This window comes from Anopheles maculipalpis, chromosome 2RL, assembly GCF_943734695.1.
Source record: "Anopheles maculipalpis chromosome 2RL, idAnoMacuDA_375_x, whole genome shotgun sequence".
Lineage (NCBI taxonomy): Eukaryota > Metazoa > Arthropoda > Insecta > Diptera > Culicidae > Anopheles > Anopheles maculipalpis.
In genome coordinates this window covers 31,740,115-31,759,717 of record NC_064871.1, presented here as the reverse complement: position 1 = coordinate 31,759,717, position 19,603 = coordinate 31,740,115, and the positions used below count along the sequence as shown (strand labels likewise).

The following is a 19,603-nucleotide window of genomic DNA, read 5'->3' as shown; positions in this document are numbered from 1 at the left end:
CACACACACAGCATGTTTCCATTGTTTAATTAAATTTAGAAACATGCGAGGAATGGCTAGTGCGCGCACTCCAGGATTTAGAATTGTTGCCATGAGGCAAACTGTTTTGTCGTTGTTTTGGTTGTTCTGTAGATCAATAGTGTTTTGGGTTGTGTAACATTTCAGTAACTTATGCACGTATCCGATATTGATTGGCCTGCAATTCAAACGCGTGTAAAATCGAACCTCAAGTTGATTTCCCGCGCCTTAGCTCAAGCGCAGTCAGTAAGAAAAACGGGAGACCCTTAGGGGGAAAAAATGAAACCTCATATGGAGGCTTACGTGCAGCTGCAATTGTAGTTCGGGAGGGACGAAAAAAAACTGCCGTAACAGTATCGATATTTGTTCAATTTCTTACAAATGGGGGAGAATAGGTACGCCACTCGGAAAGTAACTGTTCTTCGCCTGCTCAATAATAATAATACCCTTAGACTTGAGTTGTAGAAAATCTTGCAAAACATGAAACTATTTTGATTTCCGTTTTGTGTCATGCTGGTTCTTGAACAGAATTTAATGGCTAAAGATGTGGATGAAAAAAAAACACACACACACACATCAACTTCTTCACTCCAAGAAGTCAATGACATTTTCAAAGAGCGAAACGTTTGACGAAACTGAGCGCAAGAACGAAAGAATCTCTGTTCTAGACCGAACCGAAGCGTTAATGAGCTGCGCACGGTTGGAACTGTTGCACTGCTTCCAATCCGGGGTCCAGCGGAAATGGGTTGCTGCAAAAAAAGCGAACGTAAAAACATGAAACCAAATGCGAGTTGATAAAAGCAAGCAAAAAACTCAAACTTAACACTCTCAAAAACTGGATCGATTTTCCCAATCGTTCTGAAGTTCGATTTCAAGAATGGCTTAGCATCTATATACCCACCGTCATAGAGATGCGCGGAGCAATTAAAAGCTTGGAACGCTTTTAAAACGCTGCAATACGCTCCGGGAACGTTTTGTGGCCTAGTGGTTGCAAAGGGGCACAACTTAAATGCAGAGCGCACAATCGGGTGCGCCGGGAAGATGACAGCATTAATAGTAATGCGGAAAGTTATGGTTATTGCATCCTTTGCATAAAGCAGATCACTTTGGGCCTGTGTTTTTTTTGCGTTCCTTTCATAGTTTATCTCTCCGTTTTACCGCCAACGGGGGCATCAGCAGCTTGCCCATGCAAGCAGCAAGTGTACCTAAGTGTGGTCCATGTGAGAACCTCTTCTTCGGGCTCATTAAACTTAATTAGTTGCATATTAATGTGTCTTTTAGTGAAAGGTTTCCTTTTTTTGTGCATGTGCCGTGATTGTTTTTGGAGTTTGTTCTTTTATTTCCGGGCGGCATCAACGGGTTTCGAATCTTGCGCGTTGGAGTGTGTGGCATTGGGGTTGATAAAGTTATTTTCTTGCGAAAGGCATAAAATATAACAATTATTACGTTACGTTATTGGTTTTTACTGGGACATTAAAAGGAAAGAATAAGAGGCATTAATGTTGGAACATTTGTTTGCATTATTATAAAATTAAATAATTCAGTGAATGTATGTTTTTTTATCTGCGAGGCCCAGTTTGAGTTTTTTTGTATCACCTCTTTTACGTACAGCTAAAATAGTACAGCGTTATTAGTTGTTTTGGCAGGCTCCTGCCTTTTTTAGTTGTTAATTTTAGAACCAGCAGCATATGTTTTCTTGTTCTTGGCTTAACGATCTTCTGCTAAGGTCACGTCGGCCATCGAATGGCTTACTACACTCGCAGATACCACACGTAAGTTGGATAGTCAGTCCTCATTACGGGGGGTTTGAACCCTGGTACTGCCGTGTGAAGACCGGTATCGTTGTCGCCTGCACCACCGAGCCGCCCGACTAATTGATGCTCAGCAGGATATGTCTAAACGGTCATTGCTACACAAAACCCTCCGGTCATATCTAAGATAAAATCGTCCATGTGAAGATCGCTAGAAATAAGTGGCAGACGATACTTTTTGAAAATATCCGATAGACTGATAGAATTATTTTGGCATTTTATGGCTATTGAAGGACTATTGATGGACATTATCCTGCAGCCAAGTCGAAGTAAACAATGATCGTAGCTGGCAAGAAGGATTTTGATATATTTTTGAGAAAGTCATGATGTCCAGAACTCCAGGTTGTTGCCGTAAGGTCACTTGAGACTTGGTCGTAATATTTCTAAAGAATGCATCTTGAACCTTTGCCTTGAGCAATATTTTATCCAAGGAGTTATGCATTGCAATTTTATTTTCATCGTCATCCAAACCGGTCCATATTTCAAAAAAGCATACGTTTCTGTACGTCCAAAACATAATCTGCTTACTGCAGCTTTTATAAGCAGCTTTGAACCGAAAAAAGTATTTTCTATTTGTGCACTCACTTGCATTTGTTTTATCACAAACTCGGCAGGCGCTTCGAACCTACCACACACCGCAGGACAAATTTCTCGCCCGTTCGATTAATATCGCTTCGGGGTGCATTTTATCCCTTTCGATCGATATTCTTTGATCTGTTTCCTTTTTCCCGATATTTGAAAAATGGCAAGAGGTTTTTCTCTCACTTAGGGACTTTCCTACCGACCAAACCAAAAAATGCAGCGAAATTGCGCCAAGAAAGGTTTCAGCGAATGTAAAGGGAGAAAGTATAAGATGTACCGGAATGCTGGTTTGCTAAGGGTGCCCTGCCTAATATCCCTTTAGATTATACTTGCGATTCCTTGCCAATTGCTGTGTTGCTACTGAATCCTTCTACTGTGATAGGTAAAATCAAGGTATGAATAAATTATCGAAGTTCTTTGTACATTTTACTACACGTCGGTGAGCCCCTTAATTTATTGGCCGTAATTAATCCCCCGGAATATCGATTAGAAGATAGCGAATGCTTATTTTCGTTCCTCGCAAACCAGGGTGAAACTGTTTTTGGGTGTTGGGAAAAAAGGGAATGCAGCAGCGGTGCGCAAATGCAACCGTGAACCGCACTCGCTGGAAGGATATTGGCACACAGCGTATGGAAATTGCAACCAAACAAAGGATTCGGATGAATGAGAAAAGTGTAAGAATCACACCGCGCGCACGATGAGGGCTGCCGAGATAGACAAATAGTGTGATAAAACGGAAGAATGGCATCCCACAGGGTGTGACTATGCTAATGGTGGTATGCGTTTGTGCAGCAACAATGGAATCAAATTAACCGAAGCAAAGTACTAGGTCGGGGAAAATCGAGAAAAAAGCTTTGGAAGAAAGCAAGGGGCTGATTAGATGCGATTAGACGAGCTGGTGCCTGATTTGCGTGTGGAAAATCACGCCTGCAACCGCTCGGGGGTATTGTTCCGATTCACTGGAACAACAGTGTTGGTAGGGATATTTTCGGAAATAGCAGGTCGACAGTAGCAATGTATCTACGGAAGTTCGTTGTTGGTTTGAGAATTCGGGAGTGTCGTAAACATTCCCATCCAAAGCCTCGTGAAGAATTGTAAAGTCAAAACAGTACCAACTGTACTACAGCTGCCTGGCGCCAAGAATTTGATGATGACATTGCCCTGTTGCTAGAATTGTTGCTCAGGGCAGATGCATCTTAGTTGCAACTGCAAAAAGCCAGACGTGCCCGCTCGTTACCCTACCCAACTTTTCTAACTGCGCAAAATATTGTGCGATCGAGCGTCTTGGATTTGCTTAGATTTTCCCTTTTTCCCAATATCTTACGACGAATGATGATAGCATTCACGGGACGATGGGACGATCCTTTCTTTTGCTATTGATGAAGTGAATAGGACATTAATTTCTTGGTTTTGATGCTATTGCCCGGGCAAACAAAAAGTTCGGTAATAGTGAAGATGTGCATCCTGTGCCTGTAGGACGGATATAGGGAGACCTCGCTTGGCGTAACGTTGCGGAGGGATGATCATCAGGATCAATGATTTATCAAACGTCAATCGGGGATCCTGTTTCTCGTGTGTTACGTGTATGGTTGAGGTGAACGAATTTGAGCATCGGGTTTTTGGGTTCGTTTACCTGAGCTCAGCTAGGATACAGGTCGCTGAACTGAGGACTGCAAGGATAGTAGCTCCTGTGGTAGGGATTTCTACAGGACAAAACGTTAATGTGTGAGAGAGAGAAAAAGCAAGAATTTGTCTGGATATTGCATCCCAACGGAAGAATGAAGGAAGAATGCATCCAAGAAAGAAAAAAAAACTGATCCCGAAAGGGAAAGCCAACGGCAATTTGGAAGGAACCGTTACGGAGCGAATTTTCATTTTTATTAGATCCCAACCAGCGCATCCCAAGGAACAGAACTGGAGTTCCTTGACCAAGCGCATGCGGAGATGTTGGCTATTAGTGTTTGGTTGGTGTGCGCGAGCGAGGCAAGGGAAGCGATTGTTTTGGATTAGTTGTACAATTAGGATCGTTGTCTTTGCCGATTTCCTCGGACGATTATGCGCGCTGTCGAGAGGGAAAGTTTTACGTCGGTCGATTATGTTCCTTCCGCATAGAGGACGCACTACTAGGTACAGCGACCATCAATGTCACCGAAATGATGAGCGTGTGGAATGAGATAACACATAAATTATCAGTTCCTTGACGGAGGGGTAAAGATCTCTGGGCATTCGAAACATTCTCTGCAGCTGGACGCTGGAAGGATGCGTGTGTTTCGATTTCTAAGATCCGGCATCTACACCACCGGTACAACGGTAACGCCAAATTTCGAGTACTCTTCGGCCTTAAAAGGTCCATCCAAATTACCTGGGAACTGTCCGCGAAGAGGATTTCTAATGATGACGGCAAAATGGTTTATATGCATCGCGCAAAGCACCAGTGCCCTCGTAAAGATGAACAAACCCTTTGCTTTCTGTTTTGCTCTAGGTTCGTTGCAGCTGGATCGTGTGATGCAAAACTTCGTTCGCGTTGATGGGTCTCGCGAGGTTCGCGGGTCCCACGAGGGTTTCGTTAGCCGTGGTCTTCCGGTAAACCCTTTGTGAAAGACCCGGGAGCTGTGATTTATTTTTATTGCTAATCAAAATAAACCGTAATCTTGAAGAACAATGCCCGCTCCCATCGGGTAAAGGGCGCGCGGGAAAACTGACCGCGGATCTCGCGAGGTCCGAAAGGGCTGTAGGGCTCGTCCAGGTCTGAAGCGCGCCTAAGATCAGGGCTGCGGGACATCAGTGGAAAGGTCAGCGTAACGTCGGTGTAAGTCAGTGACCCTTGCCGGTTTCTTTCGCCTGTTGAAGTGCTGCCAGGATATGATAGTGGCCGGCCGTAGTTTAAACCCCTTGACTGGTCACTTCAATCTTTGGTTTCACGGTAATGCCCGATCGTTCGAAGATGTACGGTGGAAAAGGGTTACGCGGTGATGGGGACACCGAGTTGCCCTCAAGCGTAAAACAAACGAACTTTCTTCCATTGTTTGGCCAGCGTCTTGACCGGTGTTATCTTGCCCTTTCTTCACATTATGCTAAACCATTCTCTCAGGTGTGCGTGTGCTTTTTTTTGTCCTTTACGATTTATTTACCCGCGAAAGATCGCATGTAATGTGCATCCGGACAATGCAACCGGCTGTCTTCCTACGGGGTACGGTCAGTCCTTCGCGGACCGCGGAAATTAATGCATAATTAAACGGCCTGACCCTTCGGGGTGCTGCGGGCATGTTCTGGAGAATATTACTGGTCAGAAAGTGGTCAACGGGTTGCCTGTCCTCTCTTGAAGTGGCTGGCCCGGATGAAGAAATGTGAACCTACTTGACTCGCGGCAGAATCTGTTGCTAGTACGATGGTTGATTAAGCGGGCTTTACGTTGGTGAGCATGGTCAGTTGTGGACGCGGGAAGGCCCTCTGAAGAAAAAGGTGCCCGGCACTGAAGCATCATGCTTCTGTTGAACGATAGACAGGGCGTTAAGTGAATCTGTCATGCGTGAATAGAAGTATATATATTTTCGGATGAATTCGGCAAGGACGGGATAGTGATTGAAATATGAATACGCTGTATATTATTTGATTACTGGAAAAGGCCCTCTTTTTTAACACCTCGCGTGAAACGGTCTCTGTACCATTGTCTGAAGGTGCAATAAGTCTTCCTTTTTGTTTGATGAAAAAGAAAACGTTTGCAGGGTGAACAAAGCGTGCAATGCGAGTATCTTATCGTTTGGGGATTTTGTGTATTGTAGTTATAGACGTTCATATTGAACCAACATTTCAATCTTTTGATATCAGATAAGATGAGAATTTTGCAGGAATGGGAACAGTTGTCAACAGAACCTTTAAAGGTTTAGAATTCTACTCCACTGGTCCAAAGGACCTTTCAAGGGCTCGATCCACCACTGTCCACTACGTCAGAGAACCACGCTACAGGCCTAGTCGCATCGAATGTTCACAGGAGATAAGTTAGGAGTCTCTTCTCTGCACCTTACAATACACCTATACACACACACACCTTACACCTTACATGCATAAAGTACCAAGCTAAAAAGCTTCCAGGCGCCCAAGGTTTCTTATCTGTAGTCTTATCTGTCACTTTCATACAAGACTTCTGGATTTGCTCTAGAATAGAGAGGAAGCTGAATAGTCGTTGGTCGTTGGCAAGTATCTCACGATCAGTAACTTTTTTACTTGGCAAATGTGACCAGAGCTTAATTGTGCCTTTATGAGCTTTAATAAAATGTTTTTTTAATCTGTTATAATCCCGTGTTTTGTGCCCCCACAGCTGTAGATGGCTAGCCATAGTTGAATTAGTTTGCAAATTCGTCAGCAAAAACGAACTTATGTTGATGTTGGGGACATCGCTCATAGTTTAAGAACATAATATTTTTGACCAGAATCCTGCCCAAAATATTTTTTTAAGTACGTTTCCTCGTTACCTCGTTAAAATCCGGTCACACAGTTTTTGGAGCACATAGTTTTGCGATGTAATTATGCTTCAGAGTTCTATTTGGTCTGCTTTGAGACACGAAAAAAGCGGTAGTTTCTGACGGTACTTATGCTGCACCGTATTTTTTTTTTTTGCTGCAATATCTCCATCAGCAATTCCCACTCCAAGGGATTTCAATCGCCTGTAACGCTCTCAACATCTTCCAGCTCAGCAGACAATCCACTGTTCCTGTACGACGATTTTGTTCAGCCATTCTAGCCACGCTTTGACGTTTCCGAAAACATTTCAAAACATATTTAAAAGTAGAAGACGCGTTTTAAAGGATTTGTACTATTTTTCACGCGGATCAAGTTGAATTTTCTAAGTGAGTGTGCACAATTAATTGTCTACGTTGCAGCTCCATCGTTAATAATAACTGAAACAGGCACGATCATGCCAAAACCACTCCATAAGATGGAAGAGTGCTCCAATACCTACTCATAGGTGTCAAAAAATTCCATATAGCACTACTGGGGGCTCTACATACATAGGATACAGAGACCAAATTCTAAATGAACAGTACCTTATTGAAAAATATAATCTGTAAATAACTGATGGTTGATAGATAGCTGTGAGGGTAGCAAGGACATAAGGTCAGTGCGAAATAAAATCTTCATTAGATTCATGGACTTCACGGTCTTTAAAAGTATGGATGGACAAACATGGATATGATAATGTTGATAAAAGTGGGGTCCTACGATTTCACTCGACCTACCGTGGTATGTACACATAGCATAACCACCATGACCTTGTTGATCACACTATGCACATGCACAACTAATATCATTTTTGATATCCGTACAATATGCAGATGGGCGAAATGGAACGCGGATGACATCATTTCCAAGCGTCTTTATCAGCACCCGGCCTGCAGGACTGACGCCGGCCGGCGAAAAGATTAGCATAAATTCTAGCGTAATGTTTACCATCGCCGTTTGTAGGTCAATTCTAACGGAAATTGCGTCCGTGACGGGTGGTTTGGCGTCGTTCACGAGCTGTTACTCTGATAAGCACGAGATGTTGCGATCGGAACTCTCCATTCATAAGCTATTCGCCATCAATGCTTCTTTCTAGCGGCGCGAAGGGTGCAACCAAAAACCGGTGATGGGAATGATTTTTCTTATCAAAAAAACGATAGCTAATGTACGGCAAAAGGATCGACAGTTGCGGTCGTTCTAATCCATGCAGACTGCAGACGACCGTTAGCTAACTGCAACCTCGCAGCGCAAGTCTATTCTCCGCTGATAACCTTCTGTAATCAGGCAATATTTTTGGCGCGACTTTTTTCACATCAACATTGCTAACCTTCGACCTGGCGGAAGGCTGCAGTTGCTCGATGATTGCACAGAATTTGTACTTTTTTTTGCGTATTTTGTGCGGCACAGTACAAAAAGGATTGGTCACGTACAGCGGCAAAATTTATGGGTGCAACAATGTTACGGGAGTTGCAATCAGAATTGTAATTATTTCCAGCAAAAGAAGAACAATTTAATGGGATGAAAAACAGCACCGAGGATTGCACTGTGGAGGTTATTTTTTCGGGCTAGCACACACAGCACCAACCAGCACGGCAACGTGTATGGGAAGGCAACAGATTTGTTTTGGGATTGAAATTTTTGGTCTTTCCAGTGCCAGTTGCTGCACATTGGGGGAAACGTGTAATATCGTAAAGTAAGATTGTTTATGCACTCTACGCGGCAACAATGGAGTTCTGGTGAGTGACAAGAAGTTGCAGTTGAAAATGTGCGCCGGAATTCCGTAAAGGAAGAGCGTGGTGAGGGCTCTAGGATATAGCAAACAAAAAATGCTACCCCTGATGCGTTTCTAGATGCTCCGGTGTCTAAGAAACGGAAAACACTTCCTTCTTCCAAAGGTAATGCAAAGAAGGCAACGTGTATGTCGATCTTTTTTTTCACCCCATCCATCCTGAAGCATTGTGGCACCCCTGGCATTTTTTTTTTCAGGAGAGATCGCGCGCTTTGCTAGTGTAATATCGCTTACCCCGGGAACGTTTAGAATTGGTGTGCCAGGCGCAATGTAATTTGGTTTTGGGAACGTTTACCCGCAACCCGCCTGCAGTTGTTCTTTCCGCGATCGTTCAGGAAGAAAAACCGCGCTTTTTTAATGCAAGGACATTTGGTTCCGCACCGGAGTGACGATGGAGAAGGAGAGTTAGACAACAAAAAAATGTGCTTAAAATAATGATTGATAACATTATCATCGCCGCTAGCATCAAGTCATGCTAGAACGACTCTCGCGCACGGTGCACAAACGTCTTGAGCGGATGCATTATTGAAATTAAAGCTAGACAATAAACGCGCACTGCGCAAGCCTTCACGTGCGCGTGAGAGCGTGTTTGGATTTTCCCGCTGTGATCGCTGAAGGTAGCACCACGCGGAAGGAAAACTGTGTTTTGTCACCACCGACTTTATGCATAATGAAATTGACTATGGTACTGTTTTCTGAGGGATGAGATCGTTTTGTTGAGGGTATCATTTTTTAAGGGAATAGATACGTGTGTGTGTATTTTTTTTATTGTAAATATTCTAAGTACTATTTATATGCATGAGAATTCTTGAGCACATTAATGTACGTGCATAAAAAATAAATAAATAGGCTGTGCAGCAGACGGTGATAGTTGACAATTTTGATGATACCAGTTTCGGCACCAGAATTTTTGGGAACCGTTGACAAAAGATTAATCACGGTTTGCCTTACCGGTACCAAATACCATTTCGTTGGTGGCCATTTTTTGTCTCCAAATCGAACTGACTGTGGTGTGGTTTACGATAAACGTAGTTGTGTTTCAAGATTGCTACTCTTAAAAAAATATATTTCCTAAAAAAATTGAATAAATCCAGCAAAAAAAAAAAACCTTCAACGATTGGGGAGGACTTCCACTTTCCGGCTTTTATGCCTGCTCGTGCCCGGTTTTTCCTGTTGCTGTTGGGAAAAATCTTCACAGGCTTCGTTGCAGTGCTAGTGTACGCTGGCCCCCGGAACGGGATGATGCATAAATTAAGAATTGTAAAATTAAAATAATCATACCGTCCGACTCTTCGAGGTCGGTGAGATATATCGTTCGATCTTGTTTGTTTTAGGAGCGAGGGAAGCAATGATGATGATGATGATGATGCACATTCATGGTAAAAGCGTCTTTTCAGCTGCGTCGAAATAGTACGTCCAAGGTGCAATAGTAATGTCGTTGTAGTGTTTTGTTTGATGGCGTAATCGCTGGGCGAGCAAAAACTGCATTACACCGAGCGTACGTTGATAAGGGAAGAATGAACGTGCCCGTACTTGCCGGACGGCACTGATCCGCACCAACCTTTCGATTGCCACGGAGAGGTTAACTGGTTCTTCAGGTTGTTTGTTTGGACGTGCACTCGGTTCCGAGATGGTCATCTCGGGGTGTGGTGATGGCCCTGCTCTTTGTTTTTAGCCGACCAGGGAAGAAGAGAGATCACCGACTACACCGACGGTGGACATCTGGAGAACAATGCGGGGACTTATTAGATTTGCCACGGATAATTCAGCCGGCCGGTATCTGTGTGACGGTGGTCCAGCCGGAGATGGAGTTTCGAGTTTCCTGCATCTGCTTGAACTAGTTTTGATTAAGCGATCATATTGACCTTTGCCGTGACGTGACATCTTTGCTGTTTGCTGACGCAATTTCTCAAGCATTTCTCTCTGCGGGGACGTAACTCCTATGTACGGAGCGCTAGTGGACGGTGAAGACAGTTATAACACCGGCCCTAGTCTGGTTTGACGAGTTTGTGTTCTGCCGGATGATACGAAGTGCAGAGTTTGGGAATGAGGATTTTTTTTCACTGTTACTGTTTACGTTGATTGATGCTTAAGATGAACGATTGAAATGAACCAGAACGGATGAAATAAAAAAAAAAAATAACGCCCTTCTATGACTGTACTCCCCAAACCGTTGAGGTTGTTAATCAAATCCGATAGACGAATCTTAAGTCGTTTTGGTGATGCTTTTACTTTTTGTCCATTTCTATTAGATTAGATGAGTATTTTGCATCAATTTCCGGCGTACTTTTTACAGTGGCAGCTTACTACTTGCCTGTTTTTTGAACACTGTTTAATTTAGCATATTATGTCACTTAGCGCAGACGTACGAGTTATCAAGAGACGTTGCTTTTACTGTTCGCAGGATGTTTGTGCGTGCAATGAATCCGTTTTCTCACATTCTATTTTCAATCAATCATATTTGCCCACTGTAATCTGGCGGGTTGTCCTTCGTGCGTATTTGTTCACTCTATCTGTATACATAAATTCCTCCAAATTCTAACCATTTTCGAGGTGATAATGTTGGAGAGTTGCTGCTAGATCAATATTTGCTGCGTGCGGTATACGGTTGTTTGAGGTCTATGCTAGACAGACACACGCATTGACGCGTGAAAATGCCGGAAGTGGAATAAATGTTTCTTTGATTATTTGCTGATGTTTAACGTTCGATACGCACTACACGGTTATAGGTCCTGTACCTTGTACCAAATATTTTCCCATTCACACATTTGCTAGTGAGGTTATGTTGCGCAACAACGTTCTAACGGTCATTACACCGTCGTTGTGATCGTATGGAGTAGGACGAGTGCCTAAAATCATGGATCCATCCACACAGTAGACACTTGTCCACACACGTCCGTTGAGGAAGTCGTCGAAGCGTAAAAAGCGCTTGCATTCTGTTGCTTTCTTCCCGCTTCGCTAGAAAGAACTGACGAGGTTATTTCATGTACAACCTGTTGCTATAATTGTTCGGTGCAGTGGGCAAAACTTTTACATCAGAAGGTGGACAAGAGTAAAAACTATGCCTAGACTTTTGTTTGTCGTCGTTTTTTTTTGGAAACCGCCTTCTTCTATTGGAGCCTTTTCCTTACACGGTAATGCAACCGATATCTCCATCGTCTGTCTGCTGTACCGCACAGAACATGAAGTTGGTTGTGGTAAGCGCGGACCTACTGCTTTCTTACCGCTTCATGGCTAACTATCTCCTCAAACCTTGTTCCGTGCTCCAACATTGTTCCATCCGGAGGGGAGAAAAATGGAAATAGCCTTACCGGAATTGTGCACGGAAGTGTGAAGAAGTGTGCACACCACCGTCCAAGAAAAACCGAAACGAACCCGAACCCCGGTGCGTGCGAAGGTAAGGCAACATAACAGGTGCAACGGATCGCGCCGGACTGCTTTCAACGGTTTTTCTTGACCACTTTCGACGGTTACGGCTCGGAAGCGTGGTTTGATTTGTTTCGAGGTCGAGGATGTTTTACTGAGTCTTTGATCGTTGTTTTTTTGTTGTTTTCGTTCCTTCAGGAATCACATCATTCCGTTGCCGGATATGATTCGAGTTATTTTGCTGCGGTAATTTCGACAGCGGCAATTCACCACTGCGCAGTTCCTGCTCTAGGCTACGTGAACGCAAAGTCGGGCGTCTGTAGTGTGTGCCTGTAAGGCGTGTCGGTCGCGATGCACACGAATCCACAGTGTTATTTGCACGGTTCAAAGGACACCCACTGACAATGGACGTACTGTTGTTTCTAAGCCAAATTTTCGAAGGGATAGGCCCTTACGGAAGAAGATGGACGTTCTTTAGATGGCGACGGCATTGTCTCTGGTACGTGGCGAAGAGGGAAAACGTACGTAAAATACTTCTGGTGCTGCGCACGTGTTCAAACATGATCGGCAGCAGTTTATACCGGAAGGTTCATTCAAATTCTTTTGGAAATATGTTGCACACGAGAGAGGGCGAGGTCTTGCGTCGTGCGTTGAGCTAGAAAATATTCGTTGCCAGGGTTTTATGACACGCGTTTTACTTAAAGAAAAAGATAAAAGATCACCAATTTTTTTTTTGCTCCAGCCTCAGAATGTATTAGTTTGTTTAGCTTTCAATTGTTAGGTCTGGCTATCTGATGCCTTTTCCCGCTACCAACTCGACAGCTTTTCAAACGATCTTTACGCCCTCGGTCTATTTTGCTGGAGTGAGTTGTGCTATTTATTGTAGTTCAAATTTCGCAACTCTTCCATCGACGAAAAGGAGCACGTGTCGGACAAATGATGAACACATGGTTAGACCCTAGAGAGGCTTGGTTGTCTTTTTTTTTCGTCTTTCGTCATTCTGGCTGAAGTCGATCCTGATCGCGCTTCACATCTTGCACAGTTTTTAGTGTGCCCTATGATACAGCAATGGAAAATGCCGAAAGCGAGTGTCTTTTGGCATGCTTTAATTGTATGCAGGACTATTGCCTTAGAATACAAAAATATTCTACTTCCTTTAGGGCATTCTTCGATGCTTCCTTCGGGTCTTTCTTTTCCGGGTCTCTTAGTTGAATTTTTAACCCACAAAAAGAGCACATCGAAAGTGATGGAGATGCTTTTTCTTCCGTTTCCTGACGCTTTATATTTTGCCCGCCAGAGGATCAACCTACAATGTGGACGGAAGTTTGCAAGGTTTGGATTTATGGACGGTATGATCGGAAGTAGACACTTTTGGGATAGAGATCACTGTTTTACTGTTCCGTACTGCAGAGGTACGATGTTCACTTCGTAAAAGTTCTCAATATGCTGTTCGACATTAAAACCCCAAAACTTCAAAGCACTCTTTTACGAACGGAGTTTAATAAAAGGATAAGAAAATTGAGTGAAAACGTAATATCCCAAAATCGCGTGTTTTTTGCTAGCCTTTAATATCCTGTGGTTTTTCTGGGTAACGCTGACCGTAAACTTGTTGGTGGTATAATAAAAAAAAAGAAATTGAGGGCATTGAAAAGTGGTCATAAGTTGCATATTGATATTTGTTTATAATGTGGCGTTTTCTGGATATGATTGATTCAGCATTTTTTGCTGGCGGGTTTATTGATCGTGCGGCCTTATGCCAGGTGTACGTTTTCGTTCTCCGCTATAGCTTTCGCTCTGTTTTAGTTTGTGTTATAAGATCCTGTTTTTTTAATTATTTTTTATTGTCGTTTTTTCATTTCAATTTTGGTGACATCCAACTTGAGATCCAGCTACATAATATTAATTTTTATTTGTTTTACTTATATTATTACGGCTTACCGCTGTATTGTCTTTTTTATTCTTCAAAATACTTCTCTTTTCTTACTAATCTTTTCAAAATAAAAATCAATCATGGTACACAACAAGTTCAAAGAGATATCTGACCCCATAAACATTTTTTAAATCCATCAAATTTCAAAGTTATCGAAGTGTAGTGCTAGATAAGGGTAAGCAGATGCTTAAATATGAAATAATGTTTCTATGTTTGGTTTATGCTTTATCAAGAGACTTTGGATATAAAGAATAAATAGTGACTTTATGATTGATTGATGGGATCAAATTCGCGGAAGTAATAGTTAAATTCAGATAAAAATTTGCTGCTGATAGATTCTGATAGCAATTTAGTTCTATCCAACACAAGTTGAAACGATACATATCTACAATTTCAACTTATATAATCTATGTTGCTTCCTTTTCTATCCCCAGAAAGCAAATTTCAAGGCGTCCTCGGTGAAGAAAGTGCGGTGACGCCGTCCGGCAAAGGTGCTTCCCGCCGAGTCCTGCTCCCGAATGCTGACGAACGCAATCAAAAACTTGACAACGTCGGCGGTAACACCAAAGACGACGACGACTCCAACCAGTGGAAACAGCAGCAGCAGCAGCAGCAGGAAGACGTTGAAGCGTTGAACCACAGGTAGGTGACAAATAGTCCCGAATTGCACAAAAGTGCACCCCTTCGCCGTTTTGCAATGTGGTTTAATGTGCTGCAAGAAAAGACGTGTGTTACACATTTGATGGTTTTTCCTTTGTTCGGTGCCATTCACTTTATACCATGTCGGTTACGTGGCGCCAAGAAATCCAACCGTTCTTTAGGCAGGTTGCTGGCTCTGTGTAGTTTTCCCGACCGGTAATTTGCTTTGTGTTATCACTAGCTGTATAGCAGACGCCAGCAAAAAATTAGGACTTCCTTACAAATGTCTATGACACTGAAAACAATGATTAACTGGAAGTCATTTTTCACAATTTTATTTTTCTGCATGCTGTGAGCCAGGATCGGTACCGTGAAACAAGTGCATGATCGGGGACACAAAGGGACAAAAAGGATGGTAACGCTCTATGTATGTTATGCATCGATGAGAAAGCAATTGTTTGTTGGATGCAATGAGTCAAATGCCTAAAAAAATGCACTATATCCTTTGCTGGGTCTCTTCTTCACTGACTGCGTTGGCGTACCTATCGGCTATTTGCCTTTTTTTTTGCACAGTTTTTCCTACTTGGCGCTATCCTTCGTTAAATGGACAGGCCACTTTGGACCGTTTGTGCTCTATGCTCTCTTCTTTTTTTTCGGTACGATCATTTATCATGTTTATCGATGGGTTTTTGCCCAACGAAGATCCCTGGCGCGTTTCGCAAGGGTATTCGCCGTTACACTTGTGCTCTCGGGACAGGCTTTTTAAAAATGGATCCGATACGGCTGTATGGCAATGTTTTTTTTCCCCCTGCCGGCGTGAGATTGACCTGCCAGCGAATGTTGAAAATAGTAATTAAAACGTGATTTCTGCACTTTAAATGAGCTGCTTTTGTAGAAGTGCCACTTTTACGGAGAATAATGGTAGGATCGTGTCGGTACATTGCAACTTTTATCTATTGTTGTTTGAGCGCATGAGTGTATAGTGGCCCATCCTGGCGATACGATAATTAAAACAGGTTACATGAGAAGTACATGCAATGGCATGTGATGAAGTATTTTAAAATAACCAGCCAGTAGCAGTATGATTAACAAGTTTTACCACGTTACCATGGCTAATGAGGGTAAGCCATGGTAACGTTTTTTAAAGAAAATTTTCTTCTTTAGAGAAAATGTTACATAGATTTGAAGCCATACACATCAGCAAGTTACTCTGCACAATGGTCACGCAGTTCTAGCAAATTGCAAAGATCGATCAGCTACAGCAGCCCTATCATTCTGTGCCGCCAGATCAGAAGCTTGGGCGGAAAGATCCCTTTAAACTTTCCGAACCGATGGCTATTACATTTTACGGAGCCGAACCATTTTCGTGGCACCATGCCGGGCAGCATCTGAAATATTAAAGATGGTACGTGATTTGCAAAATTGGAAAAGAAAAATCACTTCAAAGAAGGAACAAATATCCTTCTTTCCTGACGAGGCATCTTTTTGAAGTTTACGGTTGCACTTGCGAGATGAATATTATGCCAAACCGAAATTTTATCTTTCCCGAAAGTATGGACAATTATACGGTAAAATTGCGTTTTTTTCGTTGATGAGATTTCATTCCCGAAAGGTGTTACATTCATCCACCAAAAAAAAGAGGTGTTTTACAGCTAAGCTTAGGTGCAAAATGCGCTGTGAAATTCAATACCGTTCGCGTATTGTTCAAGGACCTGTCAAAGGATAATTTGGACACTGTTTTGCTTTTGCCTTCGCCTTTTGGGATAGCGTTTGGTCGTAACGTGTGATTTTTGGTATGCTTGCATAATTTAAGCACAGCAGTGATTCGATCACATTTTATGGCTTTCCGATGCTTTTCTGTGCCGTGTCGTAAAAGTATGAGCCGACAAATTCTGGACGTATAGAAACGCACCATGCTAAAGGTATCGCACTGTGCACAGGGTGCTTGTGCGTGGTCTCTCCACGGGATGAGCGCCACGCCATAAATAACACCCTCAGGACTCAGAATTCTGACGTGTTTTATGGTACGTCATATAGATGGTCATACGTACGAGGAACATCCCGGGAATTGTAGGCTTGCTATGTGGAGCGTGTGAGGTCTGAAGAAACAGTCGATAAAATGTTTAAACGCAATAATTGTTGCAAATATCATATTGCTAAAATATAATGTAAATTTAATTCCTGCTTTAGAGTTTAATGTATAATTGACTTAATGATAACGAATCAAGAATTGAAACTTTATTTTCCTATAACAGATAATATACTCCTTTAATATAGTTCGTTATTATCCCTTCCGTAATACTCGTTTGTCTTCTTCTTGATTTGCAATTAACTGCGCCCTAACCATTGTAACAGTGTGTAGACTATTTAAGGATTTAATGGCGCCTTTAATGTTCAAGGTTAACTCCGTAATGAAAGACAAAGTAAAACCGTAAAGGACATAAAATGTGTTCTTCGCACAGTAGGCAAAGGTCGTATTCACCCATAGAAAGGCTTCGTTTATTACAATTTTCGTAATGACCCTTGGTAAATGGTAATAAAACCAATTAATTTGTTGTTTCTGCTACCTTGTGCTTGTTGTTTCTTGGCGTAACGATGCGATTGGAGAAATCAGACAAAGATTTCCTTATTATTAGATTATTATTTTCAAGACATTAAATCCTCCCAGAAAAAAAATTGAGCCATTTCCTTTAAACGCTTCGGTAGATTATTGCGCAACTATCAAACTATATGCAGAAATTCGATATGACGCCATGAGGTACCTGCGACATACAACCAGCACAGGATATGCTGGTGGTCTACGTCTCTCAACGATGAACCTGCTGGTGTGTAATTGTAAACCGAGCGGAAAACGTTAGAAATTCGAGCCCTTTCGCTGTCAAAACGGATTTGCATGACACTTTTTGCTGTCAATGGTAAGAACTCGTCAGAATTGGGTCGGAAACATGCGGTTTTTGTTGGACATGTTTGAAAGAAATGTAAAAAAAAAAAATTACCATATGTTAGGAAAGAATCGTCCCACTCGATCCACTAAATGTAACGAACATTTAACAAAAAAAAAAAAACCTAGCCATAGTTCAACAAAATAAGAATATTTTTCAAGGTATTTCTTTAAAGTATGTCAATATCTTCCCTACGGATAATCAAGGATAGTTTGAAAGTTCTTAAATTGACTTTTAAATATCCTTTTTTTTTCTCGTTCAGCTCTTGTTAATAGTGACGCTAATGAGGAGGCTGCCTGAAGAGTAAATATTGGTTCTACCGGGTTCCCACCGAACAGTATAAACCGTCACATTTGCTTTCGAGGTGAAATATTTGTTGTGCCGTATGGCAAGCGAGGACTTTGCCGTGCTTTATAGGCGAAGGATCGCTACCAACAGGTAATCGGATACAAAATTGTCTTCCCATATGGTGTAGAACCGGTGTCCTCTTCCCCTGTGATTAGCCGTTCAACAGACACGATCGATTAATAGGGTGTTAGATTTATGGATCCTAATGACCACCCACCCATAAAGGATATAGGTAACCGTAGACCTTTTTCTCTTGACCCATTGCGCACAGCAATAGGGTCAGCTTCGATGAAAGGTTTGTTAATTTGCATTTTTTATTATAAAAATTCGAAAACCACCAGCAGTCAGTGCTGGAAAGGTAAAGATTCTGTTTTTGCTTTACTCTCCTGCGGAAACCAGCATTTTTAGTATGGAGTGTTTATGTTTTGTTATGCCTCAATGAAGCAAAGATTGCTCTCTACCACGGTACGTGTACTTTCCGATTTGGAAGCACTCGTCGTAGCGCGGTCCTCATGGCGAAAATGGAGAAAAGCAGGAGATGAAGTGGCCACTCGTACCAGCTCAAGTTCGTCCGATCGCCAACGTTGACTGTAGAGTGCGATTTATTATGGTCATGCAGAGAAGCGAAAGATGATTTCCCTGTGAGATCTTCTCATTTGTTTATGTGTGTTGTACTTCAAGTGCAGTGCCAGCGATCGTATGCCGAACTGGTAGAAGTGGGAGTAGAAGCAGAACGTAGGGAACGGACATTTTTATCCTTCTTCGTCCCTGTGTATGTTAGCTATTATGGTTATGCTTATGTTTTTGGCGCGTGAACGTGGCGTCTGATTTTCAAAGCATCAGTAGAATGTCTGAAAAAACAAAACTGCAATAAGTTGTACTTTGCAGTTAATGAACACTGTAGTGCCAGAATTGAAATTGCTCAAGGCATCTGAATTTTGTTGTCAATTATGTTTGTTTTCAGCTATAAATAAGGCCTGAGATAAGATGTAAATTAACCGGTTACCTGCTACCGATTTACGGAAGCATGTAAACTGATCGTGCGTGGCATAGCCAAGATCTTCATAAGCTCGATCAGCATCAAACAGGAAAAAGCATATCTGTTTGTCGTGGTGTTTGGTTTAGTTTCTTTTCCGCCAGATTCTGGTAAGAACCGTTTGATACCGCTATTTTCACCTTGCTTATAGGATTCCTAGCTCCAAAGAATCCTGGCATAGGTCAAAGTGCTGGTAGGCCCACATATAAGGTTTCTACGTGCCTTTCATGGTTCGTAAATGTGCCCTTACTTGAATGGTACCTGTTGCTCAGCATACAACATGCGCTCCCGCCATTGTGTTGTGCTATTATGCTCGCCGAATTCTGTCTACCTTACTCATTCTCATCCTGCGGGACACAGTGCAGGTTGTGTGAAACGGTACGGCTCATCACGAGGCTACCTGTTCTTCCTGTATTTTGTTGTTATTCCTGCTTCGTCCTGCTGGCAAGTGTGCGTATACCAGCCCGTGCGCCAATACATACGATCCTTTCTGAGGGGGTGTTGATGATCGCAAACGGTTAGTGCGTTGGTACGTGCGAGAGATTCTGTGGCGTTTGTAGGGGAAACCGCTTTTCCAGCTTCCAGTGTGCGTTCTGCTCACTCACGTCAACCTGCCGCGCCCAGTGTCTAACAGGATTACAA

General features: G+C 42.5%; 1 protein-coding gene across 1 annotated transcript in view; it reads left to right on the top strand.

Annotated features, from left to right (window-relative positions):
* The window catches only part of LOC126559727 (uncharacterized), a 105,197-nt gene that overhangs the window by 10,062 nt on the left and 75,532 nt on the right, over positions 1–19,603 (top strand). The window contains exon 2 of the mRNA XM_050215900.1: positions 14,431–14,638. Within this exon, the coding sequence (XP_050071857.1) occupies positions 14,431–14,638 (208 nt within the window). The remainder of the gene's footprint in view (positions 1–14,430; positions 14,639–19,603) is intronic.